The following is a 24,138-nucleotide window of genomic DNA, read 5'->3' on the forward strand; positions in this document are numbered from 1 at the left end:
TTGAGAGGCTGAGGCAGGCAGATCACTTGATGTCAGGAGTTCGAGACCAGCCTGGCCCATATGCCACAACCTTGTCTCTACTAAAAATACAAAAATCAGCTGTGTGTAGTGGCAGGTCTACTTGGGAGGCTGAAGCAGGAGAATCACCTGAACCTGGGAGGCTGCAGTGAGCTGAGATTGCACCAACTGCACTCCAGCCAGGGTGACAAAGTGAGAATCCGCCTCAAAGAACAAAAAATGGATTTATGACTAAGGTTGAAAATCTTCATTATTAAAGAGATTTCTATATTTCCTTTATATGTAGCCTATTTTTCTATTTATGTGGCCTTTTTATTTAGAATAATTTTTATATATTATGGAAATTAGCCATGTTTTTTTATATGGGCTTACGTATATTTTTCCAAAAATGCCACTTATGACTTTCTGTGCAACAGTAGTTTCTGCCATACAGGCATTTTTGATTTTTTATGTCATTCAATTATTTCTTTGAAAATCCTGTTGTTTTGTGTTTTGTTTTCTGTTTTCTTGCTAAGTAGAGTTTGAAAGATCTTCCCCATTCCAAGATTATGAAATATTTTCGTTTCTTCTGTTAATCCTGTTACGTATTTTTTCCATTTTATTTTGGCTATTGTTTATTTTCCCATATTGTGAAAATTAGCTTGTATGGTGTCTTGTTGGCTCCACTCCACCTCATACAGATTTTGCATATTTCTTGTTTAGGTTATTCTTGAATTACCTTTTTAGTTGCAACTGTAAATGCAACTAAACAGACTAAAAGACTGTCTTTTATTGTCTTCCATTTGATAGCTGATATATATGAACACCTATATGTTTTAATAACTCTTCACCTTGCTGAATTTTTACTGTTTATGATAGTGTTTAGCTGATTTTCTTGTGTTTTCAAATTCTTATTTGCCAACAGTGATTTTTCTCTCTTCTAATGAATAGGTTTTGATGGCACTTTATTTGACTACTTTAATGGTTATGAAGATTTAAAAAATAAGAAAGTTAGATTTGTTGGACATGCTAAACAGAGAATACAAGAGGATTATCTTAGAATTTTAAGATACTTCAGGTAAGAATTTTAAAAAATAAAAAGTGATAGTTTTAATATACTCACTAGAGTATAACACTGGTCATATGAAACCCACAGCAGGTCAGTGTACAAAATGGTGACATCCCAGATGTCTGTCTCTAGTGGAGACCTAGCATCCTATGCTTTATGAGTGAAAATTACTTAGCTACTTCATATTGTATTTTCATTCCCAGAATGCACATATACTTTATGTGATCTTTCCTGTAATTCTGGTTTAAGTCATTTTTTTAAATGCCCATTTTTCTTTTTGATTGATATTTCCTCCATTGATCCATTAGTTACACAGATGTTTGAATGCTTACCACAGGTCGATCCCTGTGTTAGGTGTATTAAACATGGTAATGAATGAGTGGAAGTGTTTGCCTTCATACAGCTTATGGTTTTAGGTGGTCATGGAAATCGGGTGATGGTTCACAACAAAATGATTTTGCTGAAAAGAAATACCTATTATATGATTAAAAATATCGAAGTGTAAAGACATACTCAAAACTTGGATGGGCCAGGTGTGGTGGCTCATGCCTGTAATCCCAGCACTTTGGGAGGCTGAGGCAGGTTGATCATGAGATCAGGAGATTGAGACCATCCTGGCTAACACGGTGAAACCCAGTCTCTACTAAAAATACAAAGAATCAGCTGGGCGTGGTGGCAGGCACCTGTAGACCCAGCTACTCGGGAGGCTGAGGCAGGAGAATGGCATGAACCCGGGAGGCGGAGCTTGCAGTGAGCCGAGATTGTGCCACTGCACTCCAGCCTGGGCGACAGCAAGACTCCATCTCAAAAAAAAGAGAAAAACTTGGATAAAGTTGGTAAATATGAAATGCATGATTAGTTTTGTGAGTAGCAGTGATTTTTAAATGTCACACACTAACCTTTTTTAAAAACTATCCGAATTGGCTAGTTGATGTCAAGTAATATACATTTTTCACTGGTTGGGACTGCTCTCAGAATATTCTATAACAGATCATGGATATTTTGTCAATAAATGTAGTTTCTTTAAACTTGAGTATCTGTAGTCGCTCTTAAAAATAATACAACATAGATTAAGATTTAGCTGTATTTGGATCACTAATCCAAATTTAGCATTAATTTACTTATTTAGCATTACTTTGGACCACTGATGGAGGGTGTTCATTAGAATTTTAAGGATATGAGTGGTAAAACGCATGTACGTTAGGCCTTCCAGTGCCAAGATTCCATGAAATATACTCCAGAGTGTGCAACTAGATTAGTCATATTTGAAGGTTTTCATTGAAAGTATTAATGTGTACAGACAGGCAAGTTTTGAGGAATCAAGAATACTCTGTTAAGGCACTGCAGTCTTGTTTTGGTTTGCTCCCTTTACAAGAATGCTATTTTTTTTCATCTACTGCAAGTGCCAATTCAGAAATTGCATTTGATGACCATTCTGAAAGTCTTAAGTCAATGATTTGGAAGCGAGGTTGAGACCTTGAGGTTCTAGTTCTTGCTAACCTCAGAAAGGCTACTTATACTTTATTAGATGTAGGGTTTTCTTATCTGGGAAAAGAAAGAGGAGATGGAGAAATGACCAGTTGCTTTCTAAGGTCCCTTCTAGACCTAACTACTTCTATGTTGTTTTCATTAAGTAGATGTATGGGATAGTATCAATAAAAATGAAAAACAGATTTTTCTTGTGACATGCCAATATAGAGGTAATACCCTGTGAAGATTTTGTCTTGTAGGTTTTATGGGAGAATTGTAGACAAACCTGGTGACCACGATGCTGAGACTTTGGAAGCAATTGCAGAAAATGCAAAAGGCTTGGCTGGAATATCAGGAGAGAGGATTTGGGTGGAACTGAAAAAAATTCTTGTTGGTAACCATGTAAATCATTTGATTCACCTTATCTATGATCTTGATGTGGCTCCTTATATAGGTGAGAGCAAGTTATAAAGTATTTGAATTTTTGGCACTAAAATATCTGGTTTCAAATTTCATAAGGAAAAAACGTTTGACTCATGTGGTTGAATTCTTGATGAAGAAATGGAGTATTTTAAAATAAGACAAAGTTGGGTTATGGGGTGGGTACGTTTTGTCGTGAGTAGGGAACAGCTCAAAGACAGCCTGTGGTACTTGTAGAGTAGTCTCGAGTCACATCTAGGTTTGAAGGAAGCTCAGCCCCTTATCTAGTCTTTGCAACCTTGGGTTAGTTTCTAACCCAAAAAAGGGGTTTAAAAGTAATATACCGTCTGTCTAAAAGAAAAGCTAAATGATTCAGTGAGTTAATACATGTAAAGCTCTTTTAGAAGAATAACTTGTACACAGAAATTGTTCAGTAAATGTAATTCATTTTCACAAAGAACAGTGGGATTATATGGTTTATCACACTTCTGGAAGCTTGGATATTTTATTTCAAATTTCAGTAACATTATTGAATGGGGGGTGGATGTTGTATCAGTGGAAAGTCAGGAATCTGTGATTAGAAAGAGTATGCCTTGTGAGTCTGACACCACCATCACCACTACCTCTGGACCTCTTGATGTAGCTTGTTAATGGAAACAACATTTTAGAGGTTTTGAGGGGAGAGAATAACAATAATATATTAGTGGTTTGCCTGTAAGTTGGAACATCAGACTGAACCTATATAATGTATCCTAGTGACAAAGCATTTCTCTATACTAAAACAGTGGCAAGGTTTAGGATATGAGTGTTTTTTTCCCCCACTAAAAACAGGTGAAAAATGCTTTTGTCCCTACAGGTTTCCCTCCTAATGCAAGTCTAGAAGAATTTGACAAAGTCAGTAAAAATGTTGAAGGTTTTTCACCAAAGCCAATGACTCTTTTGGCTTCATTATTCAAAGTACAAGATGATGTCACAAAATTGGATTTGAGGTTGAAGATCGCAAAAGAAGAGAAAAACCTTGGCTTATTTATAGTTAAAAATAGGAAAGATTTAATTAAAGCAACAGATAGTTCAGACCCATTGAAACCCTATCAAGACTTCATTATAGATGTAAGTATATACTCGGCTTGGTCAGAAATATGAAGTATTGTCACTAATTTATAATTTATCAAAACTAAGATCTACAATTCTGTGAATTTTACTTATTTTAAAGGAAAAAATTTATGTTGAGTAAATTTTAGGATAAGATCGTAAGTGTATGTTTTCATGTGTGATGAAACTAAATGTTTGATTTTGACATGTAGTCTAGGGAACCTGATGCAACTACTCGTGTATGTGAACTACTGAAGTACCAAGGAGAGCACTGTCTCCTAAAGGAAATGCAGCAGTGGTCCATTCCTCCATTTCCTGTAAGTGGCCATGACATCAGAAAAGTGGGCATTTCTTCAGGAAAAGAAATTGGGGCTCTATTACAACAGTTGCGAGAACAGTGGAAAAAAAGTGGTTACCAAATGGAAAAAGATGAACTTCTGAGTTACATCAAGAAGACCTAAAACTGATGGCTACTAAAAAGCAGAGCATTTCTGGTAAGACTAATTTTCTCCCCTCCCTCTTAATGAGGTTTTAGAAACTACACCATAATAAAAGACAGTTTAGGGGACCTCTGTAGAACAACAAGGGTCTTATTCTGTGAAATATATTTCAAGAACTAAACTGAGATCCACCTTTCTTGATCTGATTTATATCACTGAAATGTACAGTTCTTTTGGAATAGTTTCCATAGTTGACTATTATCTTAACCTGTTCAGGCTTTTAAAAAAAATTTTTTTTGCATAGGGTAGTACTAAGATCTTAAAAACGAGTAACTGTCTTGAAGAAAAAATGTTTATTGTTTGCAATTGAAATAACTGGGTTACCTTGAACAATGACTGTCTATGATGTGTCAGTTCTTATCTGAATTCCAAAATAAACTTGGGCTTAAAAAGGAAATAACTGATAAGTTTGCATAAAATATAAATACTAAATGTGTCCCCAGTTGCTGGCATTCATACGTACAGGATTTGTTCTAGCAAGCTATGCTTTAGTATGTGGTTGATATTTTCCTGTCACAATGATTTCTTTATGCTGCAGAGCCTGGGTTCCTCTTGAGCCTATTATTTTAATAAAACATTGGTATTGGAAGATAAATGTGTTTATGTGGTATCTGACAATGTATATCAGGTGTCATATACAGTGGTAATATGCCTCTTTAAAGTAAATGTTATTTTATTAATTAAAAGGATATGGTTTACATTATACATATTTGTTCTCTAAAGATTTGAGTCCTAAATGCTTTCATTAGGTAAATAAAATGTATAACACAAACTGTTTATTTCAGCTGCTATAGTGACATTTCATAATTTCTTTCTTTTCTGTGTAGCCAGTCATAACATCTTTGTGCTCTATGAGCAAATAGTAATTTTGGACCTTGATAAAACAATTTTGTAGAGTATAATATTTCTAAGAGGAAGTGTCACAGGGGCTATGATGCAAGAAAGCCTCAGAAATGACTGCACACAGGTCAGTAATTAAATGCATTATAAAGTAATACTTTGAAATATTTAAGTAGTGCCAAAATACAGATTTAGACCCAAAAATCATATAATACATACCATTTCTGTATAGAAAGTATGCAGAGTTAGCTATCAGAGGTCTGGTTTTGTCATGTGTAAAACCATTTTCAGTAGTATTATATGTGTGTTTTTACAGATCAGAAAATTTTATTTGCTAGTAAACAGTATGGGACATACTGAAATTATAACTTTTCAGGGGGAAAGGTAACTCATTGCAACTGGTTTAGATTTCAGCCTACAGAGGTGTACTATGCTACTGAAAAGAACTTCCTGGGATCCACTTAGAGTCAGTTTTAGTGCAGTGTAAGAACTATCATGAACAACCAATGAAGTAATATAAACCCAAAATTATTAAAAGTAGTAGGCCAGGCGCAGTGGCTCAATGCGTGTAATGCCAGCACTTGGGGAGGCCGAGGTGGGCAGATCACGAGGTCAGGAGATGGAGACCATCCTGGCTAACACGGTGAAACCCCGTCTCTACTAAAACAAAAAATTAGCCGGGCATGGTGGTGGGCACCTGTAGTCCCAGCTACTCGGGAGGCTGAGGTTGCAGTGAGCCGAGATCGTGCCACTGCACTCCAGCCTGGGCAAGAGAGCAAGACTGTCTCAAAAAAAAAAAAAAAAAGTAGTAAAGTAGAGCTTGGAAAAAATAAGGCAGGGGCACATCCTGAATAGAAGCATTCTTGAATTTTCATTTACTCTGTTTGTTTACATAAATATGCAATGTGATACTCAACTGATTTCACTCCACTCAAGTCATGTATTTTGGCCTCATACTATCTAGTTTGAGTAAACATTTAACCTGATTGATTAGTTATTACACAAATGTGAAAGGACCCACTAAACCGTTGAATATAAGCAGTCTTTTTAGAACTTGAAAATTATGAGTGATATTTTATATTATTTGAACAAAGAACATGTTTAGTTTCACATTTAAGGTTTACTTACAGATTTTCTTCAGTTTACATTGAACAAAATACAGTATCACGTGTAGCCTGTGTGAGGGGACATGTTTTGGCATCTTTTCCCTATAATAGTAGTTTTGGTTCAAATTAATTTTTGAAAAATAGCTTTTGTATGGAACAGTATAAATGGACTTACAGTTCAAATACTGAGCAAATACACAATACTATGTTTTACTAATAGGCACATAAAGGAAATGACAACTATTCGTGGGCTCAAAAAACTGCATATTTTAACTAATTTCCAAAATTTACAAATCAGTATCTCAGAGAAGCTAAAGAAAATGGAAAGGAACAAAGCCCTTTGAGAATAATATACATTGCCTTGCTTCTTTCAAAAAGGAACAGTGTACTTGTCACCCTAGCTTTTGTCATTTATAGCACTGGTACAGATATGCTGTCCCATATGTCAGGATCAAATAATTCGTTTCACATTGTAGGAATTTAAGATTTTTTTTACACAGGAAATAATCTCATTTCCAAACATGTCTTCATGTCCCATCTATGACATGCTGCCAGACATATCAGATTCCACAGGATAATGGTACCAAGCTACCCAAGTAGATGTTTCTAGTATTCTAGACTGCTGTTCATGCTCTCCAAAAGTATACTTAGAAACTGCAACCCTCCAAGTAATGTGTTTACTTAGGTATGTATCAGACGCAATAATTTCCAAAGCAGATCTGATTTTAGAATTAACCAATTTGTTAGATAACTTTATCTCTACCACATCTGTTTACAAGCAAAGTATTACTTTGTCTGGACTTATTTCATCTTCGGTGTCTGGGATCGTGGGCAACAGAGCAGATCGCGTTAAGCCCCAAAATTTTTGAGGTGACATGTCTTTTTTGGTGGCCGTAAACTTCCATCCAATATGGCTTGCACAGATCTTACACTGGGCAACAGTCCAGGCGTACCTAAGAAATTAAGGAAAGATATCAGCTAAGGAAACACTTCTGTACTCCAAGCCTATCATATAAACTTATCATGAAGACAGACCTTAGAGGCAAAGTCTAAGGATTAAGGAGATTCTAAGTTGAGATTTGATCCATACAGTTCCCTGAAACCTAAAAACATTTTCTAATTTGGATACATCCTATGGTAATACATCCGTCTGTTATATATAATTTTGTAATATATGACTTTTATGCTCTTAAGCCATGTTCACATTCTTCTGCATAGAAATAAAGAGTAATCTTATAAATTTCTTTATACAAATTGCTGGTTGCCACCACATTCTAACTTGTATTGCAGTCAAGTTAGAAAACAGCAACCACCTGCAGAAACAGGCACTTCTATCTGAGTTAAACTGGATGGGCCAGGAGGGACACGTCTCAAAAAATATTTGAAAACTACTATTCTAAAATAAGAATGATTGTCAGATAATGCAACCAGAAATACAAACCATGGCATTGTGTTTTTAAGATAAACCACATAATTGCAACTGTTATTTTTTTTCCCTAGGTATAGCATGCCACATTTACTATTCATAGTAACAAATGTATTCTAGTTTTAGTCCTCACATAGGGTGCCAAATAAGATAGGGTAATCCAAGGGACATGGTCCTAACTCCAGAGTAGCATGTAATCCCTTCTTAGCATCCCTCTTTGAAAACTGAAGATAGTTGAAGATAGTACGGCTGAAGGAAGGGAACAGGTTCCCAGGATCATACTTTTGAGAATCATTAAGCTGAAGCCAACAACAACAACAAAAGGCAAACCAGAAGAAAAGCAGGATTCAATGGGTTCTGCACCTTCTTAGTCTATCACTGCTTTGTAAACATTCTCCGGTTTTACATTACTACAGAATACGGTCCAGATATAAAGTTCTACTGGGTCATAAAACAGCTGATTTTCAGAATTATGTGACAGAAAAAAACAATTTTGGATTTAACTGGATACAGTAATTTGAGGACAACTGCAGTTGTCAACCTTAACTTTTCATTCAATGATGCTATATAAAAGATAACAAAAAGTACAACAGATGTTTCTAGCTATTTGTGGAATGAAGGACATTTAAATAAAACCACTTTTTTTTTTGGAGACAGATTCTCACTCTGTCGCTAGGCTGGAGTGCAGTGGCTCAATCTTGGCTCACTACAACACTCTGCCTCCCAGGTTGTGCCTCAGCCTCCCAAGCAGCTGGGAGTACAGACCCCTGCCCCCACACCCGGCTAATTTTTGTGTAAAATTACTCATTTGTCTACTTTTTATTACAAAGATTGTAGCAACTCTGCTTAGGACTCTGGATTTTTCTGCCCAATTAGGGTAAAAAAAGAAAAAAAAAAAGCAACCACCACCATAACATTACCCAGGAAACCAGCTGTGTTCCGTAGAAGGCCGGCCTATCAGATTCAAGTTGCAAGCCTTATACACAGTAAGTGTCTCATGCACATATCCATGAGGATTCACATAAGCTGCCATCGGCCCACATAAGGATAAACTAAAACAAAGAATCAACATGGAGGACAAGTCAAAATGAGAAGTCCAATTCTATTAAATGCTTAGAATTTTCCTGAAGTTCACCAAGAAATGAGGTATGAGCTATATAGTTTTTAATCTTTCAGTTTTACATAATACCAGGATCTTAGTATGAAAATGGGGTGGGGGTGCAGCTGGCAGACAGGCCTGTTTTGTCTAAATGTCTAAGTGTTTTCTGTGATGACCCAAAGGAAATAGTACTTGTTTTTAAAATCCTCCTCAAGACAGACATTGTAAAGAATATAAAATTCAAATGCTTCTAAAGGAGTCTGAGAGTATAAGTGCAATGACAAGGTCCTGTGCGGTCATTTTGGGGGAGTTGATTATTTTGCAGAAAGCAGTTTCCTTACCTTCTTGATTTATAACTCTGATGAATTTGTCATAAAATGATTTTCAAACACTGTTAGAGCATCAGTGTTCAGAAGCATGTCCTACTTTGGCCCTATATGGCAAAACTGGTGACTGAAATGTAATTTCTGAGGCATCTATATTAGGGCCTAATTGAAGACAATATATTATGTAGATTTCTAAGACAATCTAATATATAGAATTAGGAGGAAAAGAATTGCTCAGTTGTTCTACTTTACCATGCTCATTACCTATGAATAATCCCTGACATGCATTGTTGATCTGAGTACTCAATCTGGAAGATGGTCTTACCAAAAGTGAGCTAATTCCCTATATTTCATTTGCCGAGTGTTTGTTAACTTTTAGGTATTGGAGGAAAGTGTATGGAAAACAGAAATACAGTCTTGATTATAATTCTGATAAGGCAAGTATATTAAAAATGTAATAAAGACTTACCTGAATATTTCATTTTTGGTTGTTATTTCTGTTTCTTGACATTGTTTACAGCAAAGGGAAGTACACTAAAAAATTTGAGAGAAAAATTGGTGGGAAAAACTGGCATTCATTTTATCATGTAATCACATAGATCAAGAAACTTATAAAGATACTGCCCTCTCTGAATACCACATTTTCCTTCCAAGCATTCAAAAACACTTAAAGATGGAGCAAGAAAATCACTGAAACTGCGATCTGCCACATATTTGCATAACTAAATGACCTTCTCTAGGGTAAAGGAATAGTGATATATAACCTTGGATATTTCCATGTAGAAATCAAGTATTTTTCACTAAGTTGATAAATGTACTCATATTTGACAAACACAAAACAATTTGAGTTTATCTGTAAGATCCCAACTGAAATCTGAATTGCATGACTACATTACTGGACTTATGTACAGCTCCATTGGACCCAACAGAGCATCCTAGTTCTCCAGCCTGAATAAAACATGGTCATCAAAAACATATTCACTTTACTCACTTTATTCATAATGTCTAATTCACAGCGAAGTCGTTGGATAGCACTGCCAATTTTAAGGAGCTGAATTCTCAATACATCATCAATAGGAAGACAAGCAGCTACTCTGTAAGAAAAATCTTCAAGACATGGTTTTTCAAGTTTTAAACTTAAGAGTCAGACAAGCATCAGATAACTCACAAATCAGATAATGTCCTTTTGAAATAAATCCTTCTCTATAAGGTTACACATTTCATACACGTATGAACAATATGAAAATATACCAGCTGTCAAACACATACTTTTCAGAAGCTCTAAATTTAACTTCTTTTCCTATACTTTTTTTGGTAAAAACCTTTTACGTTAAACGTGAACTCAAATCCATGTTACAAGTTATTTCCCAAGAGACTAGAAAAATAACTAAACTATACCTTATAAACAGATGAAGAGAGTTTATGTAATTAAGGCAAGTCCTGGAACTAGAGTCATTTGTTTTAAAGGCACCTTAAAGAACACAGAAAGGAATCCTCACACTCAGGAAGTGTTTTTGGATGATACCGACTTCCTGCAATTTGTCTGAAACTGTCTGAAATTTGAGTGTTCACAGAATATAAGGATTTTATTGCAATTAATTTTGAAATACTTTTTTCCAACTGCTCAAAGGAAGTTATGCTTTTCAGAATTAAAATGTTTTAATCAGTCTTTAAAAAAAAACAAAACTAAAATATATGATTTCATCCATTAGAAAGCTATTTTTTTTACAGCAAGACATCCCAGGCCCCAGGCAGGAAACTAACTTCATACCTATTGGATTTGAAGGAAGAGAATCATCTTTTAGATTTTCATCCCATTCACGTAGCTGTTTCTTGATTCTGTCCATTAAGGTTTCCTTGTTTAAAATAAAGGTATAATCTTGTTTAAAATAAAGGTATACAGGTAAAATAAAGGTATAATAATCAAGTTCATGGACTTATTAAAATCTATTAAGCTTTTCAACTCTTAAAACTAACATATTGGCAGTAATTTAATCACTCAGTCCCATCTCAGTTCCAGTTTAAATGCCTCCATTTTCTTATGCAGCAATGATCAAGCTCCAGCTCCTTTGCCCAGCATTAAGTCTGCCTTCCAGCCTTTTCTCACTCACTGTCTTATCCCAGCGGTATGTGCTCCCAACTTCCTTGCGGATTGCTCTGTTCTATGCCCCTGCTTGGAACTGGCCTCTCTTCTGCCTTCTATTAGGCCGTTTCTGACTCGGTCCATATTATGGCACCTATAAATTGCACTAGCACTTGCTATCTACATACCGTACTTGGCACCTGTTTACTACATAATTTTCACAAGCATATGCAAAACATATGCAAAAACACTCATATATTGTGTCTTTGTAATTGTTTAAAAGCTGCTAAAGAGCAGAGATCAACTGCAGTTTCCTTTAGTATTGTGCATGCTGCTGAGTTTTCCCAGGACTCCAGATTAGTGGGCAGTGATTCATTAAGGGAAATGGCTAGCATTTATTGAATGCCCACTATGCACACCAACTACAATAGCTACCATTATATCCATTTTACAGGTCCTTGGAGAAGTAATTTGCTCCAGGCCCAGAGTAAATGACAGACATCAGACTCTGAAGTCAGTCTCTGATCTGAAATCCAGATTCTTTAAACCATTTCAGCACTGTCCCTTACTTAGTTTTGCAAAATGTAGCAATGCCTAGTGTTAAATTTTAAGGAGCAAAACCCCTCATGGATGCATTACTTAATAGACTAATGATCAAGAGATGTAAGTTAATATACTTGTTTAGAGAAAAACCAAAACTGTTATAGATGGATGCTTTCATGTTTTAAATGTAACTATCACCCAACCCAACAAAATTTCACGTGCTTAGTAAAAGTCTAAAGAAGTCTTATGATACTTTTTTCTTTGAGACAGAGTCTTTGCTCTGTTTTCCAGGCTGGAGTACAGTGACACAATCTCAGCTCACTGCAGCCTTGACCTCCCAGGCTCAATCAATCCTTCCACCTCTGCCTCCCAAGCAGCTGGGACTATAGCCGCATGCCACCACACCCGGCTAATTTTTGTATTTGTAGAGATGGGGTTTCACCATGATGCCCAGGCTGGTCTTGAATGCCTGGCTTCAAGCAATCCATCTGCCTTGGCCTCCCAAAGTGCTGGGATTACAGGTGTTAGCCACCACTCTTAGGATATCTTGTTCTTAAGTTATAAGGCACTAGAAACTGGAAAAACTAAATCTTTGTTTTTTAATGACCCTTAGTTATGACATGGCCTACCATATATAAAGTAAATTTAAGGTAAGTTACTTACAGCATCATATAAGGAATATAGCCAGCGAGGCCATGAAGTTAGATTTGCACAATGAAACTTTCTCTGAAAACAAAACAAAAAGGCACTTAAAACCCCACAGAATAAAGATTCTAATACTGGAAAAGCAACATCTAAATGATTTTGGCCTAGGAAACCATCTAATTTTAAAAAGATAAAAAATTTTGTAGATAATCCTATAACATGACTATGAAGTGTGAAATCATGCTTCTATATCCTTCAAATATATGGTGTAACTAGAATCTTAATTCCTATTTAAAAAGGTCAAACATTAAAATTTCAATGCTGAAGACAACTTTGGGAAGATAAATGTGAAGAGTAAACACCATACTTCTATTATGACCATGTTAGTTGCCTTTATACTAGTAATTTCTTGTCCAGTATCCGAAGTGAAAACCTCAAAATATAATCCAAACGGTTTTTGTGTAAAAACTTTAAATGAGAACCAGCTGAATCACTATAAGGGCAAACATAAGAAGTGACAGAATCCCAAGAAGGATAAAATATTTATACACTTGAGACTCCATGATGAAGTTCCTCATTTCATAAAACTCAAAGGGGAAACCGATTATGTATCACCTCCAATTGTAACTGAAATCCAAACAACCATGCCTAAGTCCATATAAAAATGTGAATTGTACTTAATTTCTGTAGAATTTCAGTATTTGAGGGGGAGACTCAATATTGTTAAGATGTCAGTCCTCAAATTACATATTCAGTGCAATACCAGTGAGAATGAAATTTATAAGTATAAAGTTCGTTTGGAAAAATAACCGCAAAAATAACCACACAATTTTTGAAAGAGAAGCAAATGGTCTATAGGACACAAAAATATTACTGAAGGGATGCATTGCAGCAGTGCTAATAGCAACAAATTGGAAACAACCTAAACATCAATCAAAAATAGAATGAAATACGTTAGAATATGTTTATACCAAGGAATGCTCTGCAAGTGATCAAAGAACAAGGTATAGCAGAATATAAAGAATTATCACATTTTTTCTCAAAACAAAACCTACATATGTACAAATCTTTGTAATTTCACTGTAAATGTTAATTGACATGTGACATGACACATGAAAGTGAGAGAAAAGGAATAAGGTAGATCAAAAGACACTTTTAACAGACCAGAACAAGAAAAACAAGGTAACATTTAACAAAACAAGTGAAGACCCTACTCCTGCACCTGCAAGATCAAATGACTAGGTATGTTTTCATATGCCGAATATTTACCCTACATATGTTTCATACCTAGTCATTTGATCTTGCAAGTGCAGGAGTAAGATCTGCAGGAAACGTGGGAACACAGCACACATAAAAGGGACTTGGGACTGAGCTGATAGCTGGAATTGTGCTACGCAACTGTATGATGTGCTACACCACTCACACCCTCTACTTCCCCACCACCCCAATCCTATTCTAGCTATGTTAGTTTGGTGCAAAAGTAACTGTGGTTTTAATAGAAGACTAGAATCTGAAAGACAATGTTATTCTATTCCATGCTTTTCAAATATGGGAACTTTCATTATCAAAGGGAATGTCTTATTACCAGGGATGTTCAGTTCAGAGCTGTCTCTCAAGTGGACATACTTGTTTTCAAATATTTTAGGAGTTACAACATGGAAGAGGACAGACTTGTTCTAAAACACGACCTACAGCTCAAAACAAAGGATTCCTTAATGAGAAACATTTCTGGCTTAATATAATCCTTATATTTGAGACTATGCAAAGATCAGCCATTCCCAACCTTTTTGGCACCAGGGACCAGTCTCGTGGAAAACAATTTTTCCAAAGATGGGGTGGAGGATGGTTTTGGAATGATTCAAGTGCATGACATTCATCATTAGATTCTCATAAGGAGCATGCAATCTAGATCCGTCACATGCGCGGTTCACAATAGGGTTTGTGCTCCTGTAAGACTCTGTGCTGCCACTGATAGGATAAGAGGTGGAGCTTGGCTTCACTTGCTTGTTCACCACTCACCACCCGCTGTGTGGCCCGGTTCCTAACAGGCCACAGACCAGTGCTGGTCTGTGGGCCAGGATTTGGGGACCCCTGCCAAAGGTGATTTGAGATGGCCTCCTACTGTGTGCTCTGGTAGTGGTTAAAGCCTGAGGAGTCAGACTATGAGACCCTTCAGGTAATCTCCAATAAGTTGTCCTTCACTTTTAAGACTAAATATCTAATGGTAAGATTATTGTCACAGTCCAGTTACAATTAGAATTTAAAAAAATACTACCAAGAGCACATCAAGTAGCTCTGAATCTTCAGGAACAGCAATGGCAACCATCAGTATTGTGCCAAGAACTTCACATTTCTTATAAGAATATTCTAAGGTTAGTAGTTTATTATCTCCATTCTAAAGTAAGGAAGCAGGCACACAAGGATGGTGTAACTTGCCCAAGGTTACAGACAGTAAATAGGAAGGAGCTAGGATTTGTATACAGGGAGTCTGAGACTCTAACCATCATTCATTCAACAAATACTGTGAGTGCTTGATAGGGTTTGGCCATGTCCCCACCCAAATCTCATCTTGAATTGTAGTTCCCATGATCCCCATGTGTCGTGGGAGGGATCTGGTGGGAGGTCATTGAATCACGGGGACAGGCACCTCCATGTTTCTCTCATGATACATGTGAGTTCTCACGAGATCTGATGGTTTTATTAAGAGGGTTTTTCCCCTTTTGCTTGGCACTTCTTCCTGCCATCATGTGAAGAACATGTTTGCTTCCCCTTCTGTCATGATGGTAAGTTTCCTAAGGCTTCCCTAGCTATGCTGAACTGTGAGTCAAATAAAACTCTTTTCTTTATAAATTACCGTGTCTTGGGTATGTCTTAGCAGTGTGAGACCAGAGTAATACAATGCCTAACACGTGTCAGGCTATTTTTACACATTTAGGCTATGCCAGTGAATGAAAGAAAAACCAACAAAATTCACTGCCCTGTGGAGCTTATATTTTAGAGGGAAGAAGCTTACTAACTTATATATTCTTAGAATTACAAAATGACAAAGACCCAACTGAAAAAAAAGTTTCAGTTTGGCTGACACACTCCTCATTCAGTTATTAAAATATACTTCACATATCAGAATGGTTACTTTTATAATACAAAAAAAAATGTAAAGTGTATTACAAAAGTGTAATTTCATTTGGCACCCATGTCAAGAAAAAGAATCTGAAATAATTATAAATTTCAAGTATAAAGAGAATAAAATGTGGCACACTAGCATATTAAGAGCAATGCACTGGATCAGGCATTCACTCTGCCACCATGCCCATGAGCAAGCTAGTTTCAGGTAGCTTCTTTTCAGAGTCAGAAGACCTCCAAAATTCTTTATTTGGAGCATCCTGACAGATTCAAATATGCATAATACATCCTTAACATTTGTGATGTATGTTAGTCAGACACACTGAAGAGACATATACCAGAAAACATTAGCTAGCTTTTACAGAGCAACTGCCAAAATTTAAAACATTTCAACATCCTCAAATTTAAGAGTCCCATTTAGCTTTCTGGCATAATAGGAAAGGCTCCTGTCTTATATCTGGGTAAAATGGACGATAAGTTCTAGCAATTTATAGTTATTCTTTAAATATATCAACACCATGATTGATGTCATAAAATGGTTGTACTTCAAGAAAATTTTAATACTAGCCAAAAAGTTTAGGCACTTAAAAGTGACCAATGACTGATTCTCCAGCAAAGTAGTATTCACTCTGGGAACAGGATTTACTACTGAAAGCACGCATAAAAGCCCTTAAAATAAATCTGTTACCTGGAGGTAATCTATCACAATCCTCCATTTTTAAGCCTCATAACTATGGCTTCAGCTTTGCCTCTCAACAATGTAGAATGTTCACAAAATGTGAAACTCCATTTAAGTGAGTCTTTGAAGTGCAATGAAAATGGAAAGAGTAATGTGAAAAGCTAAACATAAATAGTAAATCACTACCGCTGACTTCCTTTATATAGTGACTAAAAGTGGTCACTTATTGTGTTAAATCCTATTACAATCAGCAATGTAAATGACAGAAATAGTTTATACAAATAATTAAAAAGTTACCAGTTTTTGTTTCCTTTCATGAACCAAATTCCTACATGGTAATAAGAACTGGAATGGAATGATAAGCTCTTTTTCCTGCTCCTGAGGCTTATACGCTAATGGTAGATACACAAGTGCACATACAGTATGTATGCCTGGGAAATGACCAGTCTTTCTGAGGAAGCACCTGACTATACATAGCCTAAGATTTCAAGACTTTTCTTCTTTATATAAAAATAGTCAATAAATGTTACTGTTCTATTATTATCCTGGAACAAGTTCAAACAGATTCTCAAGTTCACAAGGACATGTTCATCAATGGTAGTCACTGAAAAGCCTGACAAAAGAGCAGTGACGAGCTTACCAGCCCTATTTTTATTTACTCAGATTATAAAGTGCCAACATTTACAACAATATGATGATGGCACACAAGTAGACCAAAAGAGAAGAAAAGTAAAATAAACATGAATTTGGTCTGTGACAACGGTGGGATCTCAAATCAATGGGGGAAAATATAGACTATTCAAAAAGTGGTAGTAGGACAACAGGGAGCCATCTGGAAAAAAGTAAAGTGGAATTTATACCAGGATCAACTACACAAGGATCAGAGCTTTCCACGGAAAAGCAATGAAACCACAATAAGTATACAAGAAAACATGAGACATTCCTTTGCATGGGAACGTCATTTTTGGCTATGATTTAGAATATAGAAGCATTAAAAATTAAACTATATAAGAACAACACCAAAAAAAAAAAATAGTTCTGTATGACAGAGCACACCAAAAACAAAGTTAAAAGACGAAAGACAAACTAGGAAAAATGTTTGGAAGTCATTAATTACAGAGACTATAAAGCTTACAAAGAACTCCAAGAAATCAACAAGCCAGCAGAAAAATGGGCAAATACTTTACAGAAAGGAAACACAAACTGCTCTTACAACAAAATGCTTACCCTTGCTCTCAGAAATTCAAATTGAACCTTCAATGTAATATATTTCACTTATCAGATCAGCAAACATCAGGTTTGATACTACATTGCCTGTGAGGCCATGATGAAACAATAATAAAAATAAGTACAAACACCTTAAGTATTTTGAAAATAACTCCTCCTCCTCCTCCTCATTATTATTATTATTATTATTATTATTATTATTATTATTTGAGATGGAGTCTTACCCTGTCACCCAGGCTTATTATTATTATTATTATTATTATTATTATTATTATTAGAGATGGAGTCTTACCCTGTCACCCAGGCTGGAGTGCAGTAGCACGATATTGGCTCACCACAACCTCCACCTCCCAAGTTCAAGTGATTGTCCTGCTTCAGCCTCCTGAGTAGCTGGGATTACAGGCGCCCACCACCATGCCCGGCTAATTTTTGTATATTTAGTAGACATGGGGTTTCACCATTTTGGCCAGGCTGGTCTTGAACTCCTGACCTTATGATCCACCCGCCTCGGCCTCCCAAAGTGCTGGGATTACAGGCGTAGCCACCGTGCCTGGCCTCAAAATTATTTTTAAAACTGACAGAATTATAAATGCATTTACCCTGTAAGCCAACAACCTCACTCTTCAAAAGGTATCATAAATATTTACCTATATAAAAGATCATTTGTACATGTTATTTAGTACAGATCTATCATCAATATGGGACTGGTTATAGAGTGTATCCATACAAAACAATTCTGTGCAGCTTTAAGAATGAGCAATGCTCTATAAACTAATATAAAAGAATCTCCTGTAAGATACACTGTTACTAAAAAGGTATGTATCCTTCTGTATAAGAAAGAAAGAAGAACATTTGTATCTAGATAAAGAAAATTAGGAGGAGATTTAAACACTAATCTGAGAGATTACGTGTGAGGCCCCTGCACTTCCAAATTCGTGCTCAGTTCCTCCCTGCTCTACGCCATAAACAGGAACAACCATGGCTAAGTTCAGCAGAGGCCAGAAAGATGAGCACCAATTACTTTCCAAATATCTATTTGTTTCTCATTTGACTTAACGTTTCATACTCAACTCTTTTCTGATTAACATAGTAAGCCTTGATATATGAATAAGCAAGTGGTCTGGGCAAGCAGGGAATATACTTAGAAACATTTAAGTCATACTCCAAACAGGTTTAAACAAAATTTCCTCTTTTTTTTGAGGGGGATTTTTACTGTAGGGGGATTCTCAAATCGCCCTATAGTAAACCAGTGAATAGAGAAAGGCACTGTGATGGGAAAAGAAGCAAACAGTTTCAGAGCTCGAATTCCAGAACAAGAAAAGTCTCTAGATGGAATGGGTTTTGAAAGTGTTTCCTAATTACACTGGCCTAACTCCTTACTCATGAGAGACACGTGCTGAATATTCTCTAATGCTTCCTTGTCAGAATGGTAGATAACACAGGAACACTTCCAGAAGTTTAAATAATTTTATTTCATGTCATTTGGGATGTTTAGGTTTCCATGGCAAATGCTGTGTGCCGTTTCAAGGTTAACTGAATACATCTCAGGAAGACTACAATCCTGGATCCTTTAAGTTCCTTTTCTGCAGGAAAAGTGTGTGCCAACCTTATTAGCTTGAGTGAGCTTACATTTATGTAAGCATCTCCCAACTCTGACCATTTTAACTACTACTCAGACATGGAGACAGAACACACATATGCTGTGCTTCAGATTATGGTGGAAAGGACAAGTCAGATACAAGCAAGCTCTATGAAGAAAGGAATGAATTGAACCTTGTATCTGTCTAAAGACAAGCACTGTTACATAATCCCGCCCCATGGTAAGCTAGCGTCCCACTAAAGGTGCAGCATGCCAAACCACTCAGATGGTCCCACTGCATATGGAGTTCCTACCAAAGATATCTGCCATCCCCTTTCCCTGTTAGATTCCTTTTTGATGCACACAGAATGGCTCTAAGTGGTCTCTCTAAAGCAGAACAGAGTTTGTAGGTCACCTGGAGTCCAAAATAGATCAGCTAGCCGTTTCTCTTGGCCTAGTGATCTAGATTCCAAATTTCAGAACCTAAGAAATTCTATCAAGGTTTAAACAAGGGAACCCTTTAGATAACCTGACATATATGGGATGGAGATATTTGTATCACCTAAAACTTTTTAGGCCTTCTCATTCCTTAGCATCTTCTCTTTAGCCCTTGGCAACTCTGAATATGAAAATAACCAAGGGCTAATTAAGACAAGAGGAAAAGCTCAGAGGATCTGAACCCAGGCAAATACATGCTTCTTTGGTCTTTGCAACTCTATGTTTTCTTGTCTTGTTAAGCCAGTGGCAACCCAGTTGTATGGGACAAATTTGGAATGTAATGTAAGCAAGGTGCTTTAACCATAGAACAGAAGAATTTAAGCAGTAACTCACATAAAAAATAAATTGAAATAGCAGTCTTATTTGCTTAGCCCAAGTTCAGGTTTAAGATTGCAGGATCCTATGGGCAGGTCACAGAACTAGCTGCACGGAGCACTTAAGTCAGGAATTAACTACCACTGCTCTCACCCTATACTTAGAACTTTGCAAAGAAGAGTTAATTTAGGATTTTTAATGGTTAAGAATTTTTAACCTATCTTGGTGTGGAAGAACTATTCTATATACCCAAATACTTAATACAGGCATACTGCGATTCACAGATACTGCCTTTTTTTCTTCTTTTTTTTTAAACAAATTGAAGATTTCTGGCAACCCTGTTTCAAGCAAGTCTATCAAGTCATTTTTCCAATAGCATGTGGTAACTACCTGTCTGTGCCATATTTTGCTAATTCTCACAATATTTCACACTTTTTCATTGTCATATGTTATGATGATTTGTGATTAGTGAACTTTGATGTTATTATTGTAACTGTTTTGGGGCACCACAAACTGCACCCATTTAAGACAGTAAACTTAACAAATGTGTTTTGATTGCTCCACTCACCAGCCCCTCCATCTCTCTCCCTCTCCTCAGGCTTCCCTACTTTGAGACACAACAATATTGAAACTAGGCTAATTAGTAACTCTACAACGGCTTCTAAGTGTTCAAGTGAAAAGAAGAGTAGTCACACATCTCTCACTTCAAATCAAAAGCTAAAAATGATAAAGCTTAGTAAGAAAGGCATGTCAAAGCTGAAAGAGGCCGAAGGCTAGGCCTCCTGGGGCAAACAGCCAAGCTGTGAATACCAAGTGCTACTCTGGTGAAAGCCGAAAAGCCTTATTACTGATATGGAGAAAGTTTTAATGGTCTGGATAGAAGATCAAACCAGCCACAAATTTCCATTGAGCCAAAGCCTAATCCAGAGAAAGTCCCTAAATCTCCTTTCAGGGGCTAATAGCTAGTGACTTTAAGTTAAAGCCAGTGCTCACTGGCCATTCCAAAAATCTTAGGGCCCTTAAGAATGATGCTAAATCTACTCTGCCTGTGCTCTGTAAATGAAACAAAGTCTGGATGACAGAACATCTGTTTAGAGCATGGTTTACTGAATATTTTAAGCCTGCTGTTGCGACCTACTGCTCAGAAAAAAGACTCTTTTCAAAATATTACTGCTCATTGACAATGTACATGGTCACCCAGAAGTTATGATGGAGATATACAAGGAGATTAATGCTGTTTTCATGCCTGGTAACAAAATTTCCATTCTGTGACCTATGGATCAAGGAGTTATTTAGACTTTCAAATCTTACTATTTAAGAAATACATTTTTTGAGGCTATAGCTGCCACAGATAGTGATTCCTCTGATGGATCTGGAAAAAGTAAATTGAAAACCTTCTGAAAAAGATTCATCATTCTAGGTGCCATTAAGAATAATCATGATTCGCCGGGCGCAGTAGCTCAAGCCTGTAATCCCAGCACTTAGGGAGGCTGAGACGGGTGGATCACAAGGTCAGGAGATCGAGACCATCCTGGCTAACACAGTGAAACCCCGTCTCTACTAAAAAATACAAAAACAAAAACTAGCCGGGCGAGGTGGCAGGCGCCTGTAGTCCCAGCTACTCGGGAGGCTGGGGCAGGAGAATGGCGTAAACCCGGGAGGCGGAGCTTGCAGTGAGCTGAGATCCGGCCACTGCACTCCAGCCTGGGCGACAGAGCAAGACTCTGTCTCAAAAAAAAAAAAAAAAAAAAAAAAAAGAATAATCATGATTCATTGGAGGTGGTGAAAACATCAACATTAACAGGAATTCAGAAGAAGTTTACTCCAACCCTCATGGATGACACTTTTGAGGGTTTCAAGCCTTCACTGAAGGAAGGAACTGTGGACGTGACAGAAATAAAAAGAGAACTAAAGTTAGAAGTGGAACCCAAACATGGGTCTGAATTGCTGTAATCTCATGATCAAACACGGATTAGGAGTTGCTTCTCATGGATGAGCAAAGAAAGTGGTTTCTTGAGAAGAAATCTGCTGAAGATGCTGTGAATGTTGAAATGACATGAAGAATTCAGAATATTACATAAACTTAGTTGATAAAGCAGCAGCAAGTTCTGACAGGACTGACTCCAATTTTGAAAATTCTATTGTGGCTTAAATGCTATCAAACAGCGCTGCATAGGGATCTTTTGTGAAAGGAATAGTCAATCTGTGGGGCAAACTTCATTGCTGTCTTAAGAAACTGCTGTAGTCACCCCAACCTTCAGCAACCACTACCCTGATTAGTCAGCAGCCATCAATAGCAAAACAAGACTATCCACCAGAAAAAAAGATTATGATTCACTGAAGGCTCAGATGATTGAATTTTTTAGCAATAAAGCATTTTTTAATTTAAGGTATGTACATTGGTTTTTAGATAGAATCTTACTATATATGTGATCGACTACAGTATTGTGTGAATAAAACTTTTATATGCACTGGAAAACCAAAAAAACTCATGAGACTCACTTTATTGTGATACTTGCTTTATTGCAGCGGTTTGAAACTGAACCTGCAATATCTCCGTGGTATGCCTGTACCCCCTGAAAAAAAATATCTAATATGAAATACACAACTATGTGAATATTGAGATGACACATAGGGAACATCTTGATGCAGTTACCTTGCCACATATTTCAGTAGCAAACCAGTGCCAAACATACTTTTAGGCACTAAATGACTTAATATATTCCAAATCTACTCCTTGGGGGCCACATACTGACAATGATCACTGACATACTTATTTCTACAGTAACACATTTAAAATGACTATGGGAGCAAAATTTCCCACAGTTCAAAGAAACAAGGGCAAATGCGTATTTAAAGTGTCTGTATCTGGTATAGGGAAGAAAGTATTACACGGTGATATGATCTGGTTGTGTCCCCACCCAAATCTTATCTGGAATTGTAACTCCCACACTTCTCACATGTCATGGGAGGAACCCAGTGGGAGGTGACTGAATTATGGGGGTGGGTCTTTCCTGTGCTGTTATTGTGATAGTGAATGAGTCTCACGAGATCTGATGGTTTTAAAAATGGGAGTTTTCCTGCACAAGCTCTTTTTCCCTGCCACCATCTATGTAAGACATGACTCGCTCTTCCTCAACTTTCACCTTCTGCCATGATTGTGAGGCCTCCCCAGCCATGTGGAACTTTTAAGTCCAATAGACCTCTTTTTTTGTAAATTGCTTAGTCTTGGTTATCTCTTTATCGGCAGCATGAAAATGGACTAATACACACAGCTATACAAAAGCTGCCTGTTAACTAAAGGCAGTATCAATATTATTGAACATTAAAAAAATACTAGTTTCAAGGTTGTTTGCGAGTCTTAAAGCAGTCTAATTATATCTTCATTAGAATCTTCCTTAGAAACACTAGTCAAAACACACTGTACCATGAAACAGATCAGTTAACTGAAATAAAGGTAAGACCAGGAAGTCCTATAGATACCTGGTTATAACCCTGATGCTCATCAAGTGCCCATTCTGCACAAGTTTTCGCGGAAAACTGGAGGAATTCTACAGTAAGAGCAATAAAAGTTTGGTACAGTAACTAGTGTATAAGTCCACTTCATTAATTATCCATAATAATTTACGTTAAATTGGAAATCTGTATTTGCATTAAAATATTAAATCCTCATCACTTAACAAAGGGATGATAAATATAGAACTTTTAAGGTTACAATGGAAACTGTCTTTCCATATTAAAGAGAAAAACCTCAAAAAGCCCAATTATTCTAAATTTAGAAACTAGTAATCTTTTTCTTTAGGTAGCAATTATAAATATTAACTATACTTAAAACTGCACATCTCACAAATGAATAGAAACAGGCTCCCTCAATTTTTTTTTCCACATGATAATTATGATTTAGTCAAAGGATATAACATAGGAATTAGTGCCCAAACAAGCAACATTTTTAAAGAGCACCTAGTCTCAAGTCAATTTTTGTGATGTCAACTGCGTTTCATTAAAACACATAGCAAAAGAAACCTTTTCTCTCTGATCTGGAAGAAGAAAAACAGACTCTACTTTTCTACTACTACTCTACCCCAAATAAATCCTACCTTC

The 24,138-nt window shown here is 36.6% G+C and overlaps 2 protein-coding genes across 4 annotated transcripts in view; one reads left to right on the plus strand and one right to left on the minus strand.

The window, feature by feature from the left end:
* TRNT1 (tRNA nucleotidyl transferase 1) overlaps window positions 1-9,826 on the plus strand; it is a 31,160-nt gene extending 21,334 nt beyond the window's left edge. Inside the window, exons 5-9 of one of the 3 annotated variants that reach the window (XR_004054354.1) lie at window positions 949-1,075; window positions 2,797-2,990; window positions 3,813-4,066; window positions 4,261-5,515; window positions 8,797-9,826. Coding sequence is in view for 2 of the 3 variants with exons in the window: in XM_010357120.2 (XP_010355422.1) it covers window positions 949-1,075; window positions 2,797-2,990; window positions 3,813-4,066; window positions 4,261-4,509 (824 nt within the window). In the remaining variant the exon portion in view is untranslated. Of the gene's footprint in view, window positions 1-948; window positions 1,076-2,796; window positions 2,991-3,812; window positions 4,067-4,260; window positions 6,025-8,796 lie in introns of those variants that run through there. The other 2 variants (XM_010357120.2, XM_030921269.1) reach the window with 2 other exon arrangements.
* CRBN (cereblon) overlaps window positions 6,469-24,138 on the minus strand; it is a 29,991-nt gene continuing 12,321 nt past the window's right edge. The window contains exons 6-11 of the mRNA XM_010357104.2: window positions 12,635-12,697; window positions 11,117-11,201; window positions 10,337-10,452; window positions 9,815-9,879; window positions 8,841-8,972; window positions 6,469-7,447 (exon numbers count right to left, since the gene is read on the minus strand). Of these exons, the coding sequence (XP_010355406.1) occupies window positions 7,267-7,447; window positions 8,841-8,972; window positions 9,815-9,879; window positions 10,337-10,452; window positions 11,117-11,201; window positions 12,635-12,697 (642 nt within the window). The 3' untranslated portion in view covers window positions 6,469-7,266. The remainder of the gene's footprint in view (window positions 7,448-8,840; window positions 8,973-9,814; window positions 9,880-10,336; window positions 10,453-11,116; window positions 11,202-12,634; window positions 12,698-24,138) is intronic.

Source organism: Rhinopithecus roxellana, chromosome 1, assembly GCF_007565055.1.
Source record: "Rhinopithecus roxellana isolate Shanxi Qingling chromosome 1, ASM756505v1, whole genome shotgun sequence".
In the NCBI taxonomy this organism is placed as follows: Eukaryota; Metazoa; Chordata; class Mammalia; order Primates; family Cercopithecidae; genus Rhinopithecus; species Rhinopithecus roxellana.